Below are 10643 nucleotides of genomic sequence, written 5' to 3' on the forward strand. Positions count from 1 at the left end.
ATATATTTGGGCTAAAACAGTGTACCGTTTTGTTCATAGAAGTTATTCTGTTTTGTTGTACAGAGTTGAAAGGCCAGAACGATCTGGGAGAGAGGTATCTGGACACAGTGTGAGAGGAGCCCCCGCTGGGAATCGCAGTAATGCCGGTGGTTATGGAAACAGAGAAGGGGACAGAGGAGGACTCACAGACCGAGGAAGTGGGGCCCAGGTAAACGATTAGGAGACCTAATTAAATAAATTTAGATGACTTATGAGATAATCTCGCTGTGTAGAGAGAGTATATAGCATCTTGATGTGGTTTGGATTAGTTAGCATTATTGACAGCTTAATTTTTTTTTTTTTTTTTTTTTTAATTAAATGTTTTTATTTTGCATTGAGTGAAAGTTTACAGGGCACATCATCAGTTTCACATTCAACCATTCATATAGCTTGTTTCATTACATTGATTATTATCCCCGCTATATATCATCAGTTTACAGCGTTTCTCTCTATCCTCTTTAGCTTTTTTTTTTTTTTTTTTTGGATGGGGGGTACTTGGCTTATTGGAATTTACAGTCTCGGCTTTTAGGGGAGGTTTTTACATTTGTCTGTGGATATCCAGGGCTCACGTATGAGATTACTAACAAGCATTACTGAATAATCAGATGAGGGACAGTTTGTTATGTCTACTAGGTAGCTAGAGTCTGATCCTCAGAGCCTATGGTTTGGACGGTCAACAACGCTTGGGCCCACAGGGGCTTGGCCTCCTGACCGGGTCTGTGCTTTGACAGCTTAATTTTTAAAAACAGATTTTAATATTATCAGTTGAGTTATCAGTCGTTCCTGAAAGACTTGTTCCATCACTATTATAAATTGCATGCTGAAAACAGAGTTGTTCTATTGGGTAGATGAACCTTCCTGAAGACTATGGTTTTCTTTCTTTTTAAGAAATTGAGTCTTTCAAACTGGACAGGAAATATGTGTCACCACTATTTCCCCCTCACTTTTTCTTTTATTGACACTCGTTCCTTTCCTTGTTCATGAACTAGCTTAAAATAAAGGTGTGAAATTAGGCCGGGACATAGAAAAGAATCTTCTTCATCTCCTAATCAACTCAAAGGAGCAAAAATATTTTCCTGGATTTAAAAGTGCTCTATTGATGAACTAAGAACCTCTGGTAGCATAGTGGTTATGAATCGGGCTGCGAACCTTAAGGTCAGCAGTTCGAAACTACAAGCTATTCTGTGGGAGAAAGATGAGACTTTCTGCTCCAGTAAAGATTTACAGCTTCGGAAACCATGTGCAGGTCGGTGTGAGTTGGAATCAACTCCACAGCACATTACCGCCACCATTGATGAGCTGATAGTAACCCAGATGAAATATACTCTTTGCTAAAGTTAGTGTAGGAGCTCTGGTAGCGTAGTGGTTACGAATCGGGCTGCTAACCTCAAGCACGGCAGTTCAAAACTACCAGCGGTTCCATGGGAGAAAGATGAGGTGTTCTGCTCCCGTAAAGAGTTGCAGCCTCGGAAACCCTGTGCAGGGTCACTATGAGTCGGAACCGACTCCACGGTACTTAACAACAACAAAGTTAGTATACATGTCTGTCTTTAAATCTCTTGACATTTTAGCTAATACCAGTGTGCTCTTCCAGTAAACTCTACAGGAAGGAGCCCTGGTGATGTGGTGGTTAAGTGCTTGGCTGCTAACTGAAAGTTCATGTGTTCAAACCCACTGATTACTCTGCGGGAGAAAGCCATGTCCATTTGTTTTAGTCTCGGGAAGCCTCTGAGTCTGTTCTCCTTTGTCTTTAGGCTCACTGTGAGCCAGAGTCCACTTGCCAGCAGACCTTCTCCTAACCGGACTGCGGGCTGGGTTCCAATCACCAGCAACCTTTCAGTTGGCCGCCAGCTGCCTAACCGTTACCACCAGAGCTCCCTAGAGCACTGACTTCTTGTTGTTATGTGCTGTGGAGTCGGTTCCGACTCATAGCGATCCTGTACAGGGTTTCCGAGGCTGGAAATCTTTACGGAAGCAGAAAGCCTCATCTTTCTCCCGCGGAACAGCTGGTAGTTTCGAACTGCCGACATTGCGGTTCACAGCCCGATTCGTAACCACTACGCTACCAGAGCACTGACTAGTACCATCAAAGGAGATCCATCTTTTGCTGTGTGCTTTTTGCTTGTTCTGCTAACTGGTTGATCAGTTATGTTACCCTTCTTGACCTCTGACATTTGAAATACTTAAGGGTCAGAAAGCACACATGTGCTAGAAAATATAGAACTAGAAACGACAGTGCTGAGTCATTGTTCCCATGACCTGCCTTATAGCCTGAGTACTCACTACAAAATAGATGGCAACCCTACTTTCATAGCACATTGCGTTGCTCATCCTTCTATCTTATCAGATACGATTAATTTGGTTCTGACATTAAAAGCACATCAACGTAAGTAAATTGGTGGCTTATGGCTGATGGCATCATGAATTTTCTTTTACTTTGCCAATCTTTTAGCACTATCCTGAAGAACGACATGTGGTTGAACGCCACGGAAGGGATCCAAGTGGACCAAGGAAAGAATGGCATGGTCCACCTTCTCAAGGGCCTGGGTATCATGATGGAAGACGAATGGGTGATGGCCGGGCAGGAACAGGCATGATAACCCAACATGCAAGGTAAGGAGCTCATCAGCACACACTCAAACCTCTATTTTTTCCTTAGAGGTCATTATAGCTTCTGAGGGATTCAATCACAGCTAGTAACAACCAAGGTCAGGCCACACATTTTATTTTACCGTACTAACTCAAAATCTCCAGGGAGAGATTCTTCCTTACTATAAAGTAATTGGTATTCTGGCATATAGATCTACATCCAGGTTAGTGTGTAGCTAGGTAAGGTACATTAACCTTATGCGGAACCACTGTGTTATTCACTACCCATCTCTCCTGAAATTCCTACAAAGGAGGAGATACTGAATGCATGTTCTTTTTCTTCCTTTTAAAATAGCTCTAGCAAAACTTTTGGACATTTAACCCAAAGCCTATTTATGTGCTAAGAGGTAATTGTCTTACTGATGAGCTGTATCTCGTAAACATTGTGGCCCTCAGCCAGCAAGTCTTGCATCTCTTTGCTGCCCTTCTTTCTCGTTCATGTCTTAGGAGAGGTAGGCTTAGCGCAGTGACCGGTTACTACTACCTTTGATTTTGTAAGGTCGTTGATGGACTTTTTGCATGGGTTCTTTTATTCTCTAAGCTCTCGAGCTGAAGTACCTTTTTACAGTATTCTGTACCATTTTTTGAGACACTTTTCTCTTGTTTTCTGAGGAACCATCATTTTGTATCTTTTTGATTTGTTCTGTTGACTCTTTCAGATGGCTGTGCTCTGTGCCACTGTTTGGAGCTCTGTATAGCTCATCTCCATGTCCTTGTCATGCCTGTTGTTACTCCAGAAACTCAAGGTCACGAGGTGTCCTTTCAAACCTGATATGGATTTTCTTTGTTAAATGTTTCTATAATAGCATTCCCTCCTTTCCCAAGTCAGCTTCTAGCTATTCTTCCTAAAAGAATTTATTTCCTGCTCCATTGTTCACACTGTTCTAAGTTGAACTGTGGGAGCACCCATTTTATCTTGCCTTTTATTTCTCCAAAATCCCAGACCACCTCTTCAGTCCATAGGTGCTAACTGAAATTCCTCAGCCTTTATTAAATTCGTATTTTTCCATAATCTGGTTTTCTTTTACTTAAACCATTTCATCATGGGATTTTATCCCATATTTGTTACAGACTTTTGTTTTGTTTTGCTGGGTTTCCTTTCTCTATATCACCTAACTAGTTTGTGATACTAGTTTGTACATAAAGGGTTCCAGAAATAGTCCTGGAATGACTTCTTCCAGGTCAGAGTTCTCACACGTGTGTGTATGTCAGAATCACCTGGAGACTTGGTGAAAACGCAGATCACTCATGGCCACACCTCTGGAGTTTCTGTCTCAGTGTTTGAGGTGGGGACTGAGAATTTGCGTTGCTAACAAGTTCATTGGTGATGGTGATGTTGCTGGTCTCGGGACCGCACTCTGAGTATCACTGCTCTCCGCCATGTGTCCACACCACTAAAGAGCTTCTTAGGAGGTGGGCTCCACTGTTGACTAACTCTTACCTTGGGCAAGGTACTTTAGCCTCTGACTCTCCATTTCTTCTTCAGTAAAGAGGGCTGAGGGGCACTATTGGTTCACCCCTCCATGTGGGAGGCCCAGATTCCATTTCCCGCGAATCCACCTGAAAGCTAGCATCTGTCAGTGGTGGCACTTCCAGGCTGAGACAGACGAGGAAAAAAGGCCTGGTAACCTACTTTTCAAAACCAGCCAGTGAGAATATGTTCTATCGGGCGTACCATACAGTGGGAGCTGACTAGGTGGCAGCTAACAACAAAATGTGCCTCCTCACAGGACTGTTGAAAAGAGTAAATAATTTCATACAAAATGTAAAGTACAAAGAGCAATATCTGCTATTATTATTAACTATTTTTAAAAGTTTGTGGGAAAATGGAGTTAAAGGCTAATGAATTGTTTAAGATACCTCACAGAGTTTATTTGCTGTGTAATTACTGTTTTTGTTCTCTGACCTTTTTTTTTTTAACCTTTTACAGCAATGCATCCCCAATTAATAGAATTGTACAGATCAGTGGCAATTCCATGCCCAGAGGAAGTGGCTCCGGATTTAAGCCATTTAAGGGCGGACCTCCACGACGATTCTGAAAATTAGCTCTCTGCCATGGTTTCAAGATAATTTATTGAAATCTCCTGTAAACTTTTACTTGACTACTTAATGAAGAGGACCTCTGACTTGCTTGAGAGTTCTGTCAGACTTTCCCGTTTTTTTTTCCTTTTTTAAAATTTAACATGATTGCTTTTCTCAATTTTGGAGAAGATGTTTAAATAGTTCTGTTGTAACTTTTAATAGTTTTGTGTATCATTCAACTTTTTCTTTTCTTTCAGCACATTGAGACACATTTGAAAAGATTGATATTGAAACCTTTTGTTTAATGCTTTGTGAATATAAGGAGTAGTCTGCATTTGTGTGGTAGTGATTTAATTTGCAGCTCTAGCTCTGTGGTGTCAGACTCTAGATTCCCCTCTTGTCACCAAGCATTTTCAGCCTCCATTTTGAAGGCTGTCTAAGCTTAAGTCTGCTGTCTAATTTTTAGAGAATAAGATTGTTCCTTGCATTTCTGAGTAGTATGGAACCTATTTTTGCAGAGGGCACTGTTACATTAAGCGCATCTGTGTATCCTGGTTAAAACTGTACTCTTTTTTGAAATAAACCTTCATATTCTGTATAGTTGCTAAAGTGTTGAACCTTTTTAATTGTAAACTAAGAACCGATTTATAGCTTAGTGTAGTAAGCACTTGTTCAGGTTTGCATGGTATGGAACCAAATAGGTTAATGAAACCTTGGCCGTGAGGTTTGCATCAATCACTGAGGTTTTTAGACCGAGTTATGCAGGTAAGTGCACTTTTACATAATCTGCACTGTTTGATGGGTAAATTCCATCTCTGGGAATTATGTGGTACTAATGTTTTCCATTCCCAACCATGTTGAGAAGTGGAAAAGAAACCCAACTTCTCGATTGGTGAACCAGTTGGGTTTTGTAAATACTTGTATGAGGGAAGGCATTGTCTCTGTGAAAATAAAAAGCCACTCCTGGAAGTCTATGTGTCTTTCTGTTTCCAGCCCTGTAGGGGTTAGTCCTGCTTCTGGAGTTAGACTCAAAGTTTGTTGTTGTTAAGTGTCATCAAGTCGGTTCTAACTGATAGGGTTTGCAGGAAGCCACTGGTGAGTTTGAACCGGTGACCTTGTGGTCCAGTGCTTATATTCCACAGTGCTACATGAGAACTCCTGATTTAGAGCTAGAAAGCCAAGCTTTTCTGCCTTTTCTTCCTAGAAAATAAGTCTCCCTTTGACTCTTCACATCAATAGCCGGGCAGCAAATTCTTGTGGTAGAGTTTAGAATTACCCATTAATCTTAAAAGATTTTTTTTAAGGCATTTATTTTGGGAAAGCCCTTCAAAGTAAATATCACCTCTCTTCATTAAAGTCTCCCGTATCCCTTTATCTAAATTATTGTTACGTGCTGTCGAGTTGATTTCAACCCATAGTGACCCTGTATAGGGTTTCCAAGGAGCAGCTAGTGAGCTTGAACCGCCAACCTTGCAGGTGAAACAACTTTGCAGTCTGACGCATTAGCCCACAGCACCACACCAGGATTCCTTTTATCCAAATTACAGGTGAATAATTCAAATGATCTAAGGAGCTCTGGTGGCATAGTGGTTACGAATCGGGTTACTAATGTCACAGTCAGCAGTTCAAAACTACCAGCTGTTCTGTGGGAGAAAGATGAGGCTTTTTGCTTCCATAAAGATATACAGCCTTGGAAACCCTGTACAAGGGCGCTATGAGTTGGAACTGACTCCACGGCACATAACAACAACTACAATCCAAATGATCTAAATGATTTTTTTTTTAATGTTTTATTGTGAATTATGTGATAGTTTACATGGGAGAACATTAGTTTACCTTCATCCGATCGTGTATCATTTCATTGCCATGGTTACAGTCCCCTCCGTGCATCATCAACCAACCAAAGGGTATACACTACAAGCCTGCACCCCAGTCATCATCACACAGCCCCTCTCCCTCTCTGGATCTGAAGTCTCCAGCTGCTCCATCTCTCCATGTCGTCGTCACTGCCTACATCTCAGAAATCACTGCTTCTCTGGGTAGGGTCCTGCTCTCCACTCTTCTCCCTTGATGATCCCAGGGACCTCCACTCCTAGGCTACCTTTACATTTCCAACCCTCACAATCAGTCCTGATAACAATTACTCACTATTGTATCACAGGAAACCTATCCTCATCTCCTTTCATCAGCCCCGCCTAGACAGATTGGATACTACTCAATGGAGATGCTACCTTCCTTCACACCCTCTGGATCTTGGTTCCCTCTTGAAAGCTTGTAAGCCAGTTCCTTCTTGCCTTTGTAGCGCCCCCCTTCCCCCATTTTGGGTAACCAGTGTCCAAATTGCGCATCCCTATCTGTGTGTGGAGAGGGTGGGAATGATTCTTGCTGTAAGGATTTGTTCCCTCTTTTTAGCTACTGCATCCATAGATGTAGGTCAAGTTCCTCTGGATGATTCTTGATAAATTCAGCTGCTTGTATCTTAAAACAAAACAGAAGGATAGGGGTGGGGAGTTACTCTGGGGCTATACTTTTGATGTGAGGAGAAACCTTTAAAGAAGTTCTTACCAATGTCTCACTGGGTAGGCTCATGGTCAGTAGTAAAAACAAGACTTGGAGAGCTTGTAGAAAGGTGGATTTACTTCTGAAAGCCAAGAGAACCCTATGTGCTGGATGAGCAATCCAGAGTCTCCTGACTTGAAGCATGGGTCTCTTCCAGCATTCCTCTCAGGCACCTCAAATTTAATGTATTGAAACTGCCCCACAAACTAACTAATGTCCACAGAACATTTAGTCAGTATCTTCAAATAACTGACGCTACCATAGGTGAAATTCAACATCTCTCTTCTATTTCTTTGGGTATGCTTCAGTCAATAAATATGGTTTATTTTTACCTGAAACAAATTGGTTTCTCAAATCCTTAAGTGCTTCCTACAAGGTACACTGCTTTCTCACCCTGTTGTAACCATTACAACCAACCATTCCAGCAAGTCATAAGGAACAAGTTTTTTTAAGAAGTTGTTCTTGTGAATTGAGTGCAGGTTTACAGGGATACTGGTTTTACAGTGAACAAATCACTTTGTTTCATCTCAATGACTGCAATCCCCTCCATGTAACAACAGGTACTCTGCTTCTCCCTGTGGTTCCTGTTTCCATTCCACCCTCCTTCCCATCCTCCTCAACTTTGTCCTTAGCAAAATGTCCTTTTGACCTTGAATGATTTACTAGTGTTGTTTCCCCTATATGCTTATCTACTGCTTGGCCAAAAATGGGCCATGAGGGTGCATTTCCATTCTAGACCTTTAGGGATCCTGGTTGAAGGTCCTGGATAGAGGGACAGAAAATGTGGAACAAAACTCAAAATAAACAAAAGACCCGGCTTACTGGTCAGAAAAAGACTGGAGGAACCCAGTCTGTGGCACCTAGAGAAATCACATCACCCACTCATCACTATCCACTTGAAGGGTGTTTCACTGTACAGTTGAAGCTGAAATGTCCTCTCAGCAAGGCTTTTTTCCTAATATTACTTAATATTATAACCACCTCCCCTCTTTTCCCATCTGACATCTGTCTCTTCCCACTCCAGTGTAAGCTCCAGGAGAGCAGAAATTTTTGTCTATTTTGTTCACTTCTGACATGTAGTAGCCACTCAGTAAATATTTGCTGAATGAATAAATAAGGTTCTGAATTGCTATAGTAAGAGTCTTAGTAGCAGCAATGGGGGTTCCCGGACTTTGTCTTGAAATAGACTTAATAAAACAAACACTGTTCTAAGACACTATACTTAACACGGAGTAACTTTGGGGTAGGTTGAGGGTTGTTGGTAAGTGCTGTTAGTGGGTTCCGGTCCATAGCGACCCTAGATAGGGTTTCCAAGGAGCAGCTGGTGAGTTTGAACCTCCGACCTTGCTGTTCAAACTGACATTGCAGTTGAGTGCTAATCCGTCATCACCCCAGGACTCCACAGGTAGAGGGAGATTGGTGAATACGGTAAGGTGCCAAGGTGCCAGCCTGACACAGGTTCATTAGCCAAGAAGTCATCTTTGCTCCAGCTCCATGTTCAGTAAGCAAGGGGGGTTAAGAAAGTTCATGTGAAATTACATTATCTTCTATTTTTCCATGAACTTTTGGAAGCATCTTTGTATTTTTCTTCCCACCTGGATTTGCTAACAAAATAGGACATTTAAGTCTGCTTGGTATTTAAATTTTCATAGTTTTATTAAGAGACTGAGCCCATTAAAAATAGCCTAGTCATTTGGACAGACCATTTTTGTCCCCTCAAATTTCTAGTGACATCAGAATATACTAAATGTTCATTAATGTGTGGTGCGGAGTCCTGGTGTGTTGCTGTGGGTTAATGCTGTACTACAAAGTCAGTTTGAACTGCAAGGTTGGTGGTTCGAGCTTGCCAGCTGCTCTTTGGAAACCCTATACAGAGTCACTAGGGGTGGGAACCAACTCAACAACACTTAACAACACACATACTATGGCAAGAATTTTGGAGGTGAGGGGGAAATAGCATATACTATGAGTAAGATACATTGATTTGCTGAAGGATATGATAATATATAGAGTCCTGGTGTGGAGCTGTAGGATCAGCACTGGACTGCTAAATAAGGTTGGTGGTTTGAGCCCAGCAGCCGCTCCTTGAAAAACCCCATACAGTGCCACTATGAATTGGAATTCACAGTACTTAGAAACAACATACTAGTGTATTACCAAGGATATGATAAAATACTTAGGACTCGTAAGTTTCAAAAGAATTTTGATACTGTAAATAGTATTCTAGTATTCTAATTTTTCTAGAATTAAATCACCTGTTAGCTTCTTTGTGGGAGAAAAATGCAGCTGTCTGCTCCTGTAATGGCTTTGGGTTTTGTTTTACTAGCTTTTACTTTATTCCTCACAGAATCTGCCCTCCTTGGTCTCTCTTGTTCCTGGCTCTGGCCTCTCGAAAGGGATTCTGTGAAGGACTGCTTCACCTTGTCTGTATCTCCCTGTTCACTCTGGTCCACCTTTCGGTCTTTGGAATGTGGGGGATGAATGGTGACTGAAGGATCTGCTGTGCTGTTTACTGGTGATTGGGTGGTGGTTGTGTGTAACCCTGGATAGGATTCCCAGGGAGCAGAAAGCTTCATCTTTATCCCATGTAGTTCCTGGTGGATTCAAACTGCTGACCTTGTTACCAACCCTACGCATAACTCAATATGATATCAGGGCTCTTGTGTGTTATTTGCTAGATGTGTACAATTATGGATAACAATGTCAAAGAAGCAATAGTGGGCTTGGCAGATAATACTTCATGGACCCTCTATAACAGATACGAGAAACCAAATAAAACAGACACATGAAATCTTGGAACCCTGAGCTTCAGAGGAAAGATTCAAGAAGTGGATTGAGTACTTACTGGGAAGAGAAGCTGAGCAGGGATGGCATGTCGTGACCATCTTGAACTTTTGGGAGCAGCTTTGGCAACAGGTGACCTGACAGAGCAGAGTCTTACAGGTGACTGGAAAGGTGTGATTCCTCTTTTTTCCACACTGTCCTCTGGTGACCATAGTGTGGCCAACGCTTTCCTAATCCATCCCCAGCTCAGACCATCCTCTCCAGGAGTTTGGAGTCGCATGGTTGTGAGCCATGCCGGTGTGAGGTAGGGGCTGACTGCTCTGCTCCACTTTGGTGCCTGGTTCCAGGGGGCTTGGCTTCAGACCTGTACATTCAAGAGTCACCAGACCAGCATTAGTCTAGCAGAAGACTTCATAACCACAGCTGCCCTGTGGTCCTGACAGTGGCTGGAAGCAGCTCCATCAAGGGCCTCCATGAACTCCTTCCAGATTGGTGGATATAGGCCAATAGGAACTCCACGGTCACATCCCTTTCACACCCACCTTGTGAGCTCCTTGACTGGGAGGGACCCCCCCCCCCCCCCCCCCCTT

The 10643-nt window shown here is 42.4% G+C and overlaps 1 protein-coding gene across 2 annotated transcripts in view; it reads left to right on the forward strand.

The window, feature by feature from the left end:
• The window catches only part of SLTM (SAFB-like, transcription modulator), a 43537-nt gene extending 37856 nt beyond the window's left edge, over nucleotides 1–5681 (forward strand). For both annotated transcript variants that reach the window (XM_006831599.1, XM_006831600.1), the window contains exons 19-21: nucleotides 64–208; nucleotides 2492–2652; nucleotides 4619–5681. In XM_006831599.1, coding sequence (XP_006831662.1) covers nucleotides 64–208; nucleotides 2492–2652; nucleotides 4619–4727 — 415 coding nt within the window. In that variant the 3' untranslated portion in view covers nucleotides 4728–5681. The remainder of the gene's footprint in view (nucleotides 1–63; nucleotides 209–2491; nucleotides 2653–4618) is intronic.
• The last annotated feature ends 4962 nt before the right edge of the window (nucleotides 5682–10643 follow it).

The sequence above is a fragment of the Chrysochloris asiatica genome, unplaced genomic scaffold (assembly GCF_000296735.1).
Source record: "Chrysochloris asiatica unplaced genomic scaffold, ChrAsi1.0 scaffold00004, whole genome shotgun sequence".
Taxonomy (NCBI): domain Eukaryota; kingdom Metazoa; phylum Chordata; class Mammalia; order Afrosoricida; family Chrysochloridae; genus Chrysochloris; species Chrysochloris asiatica.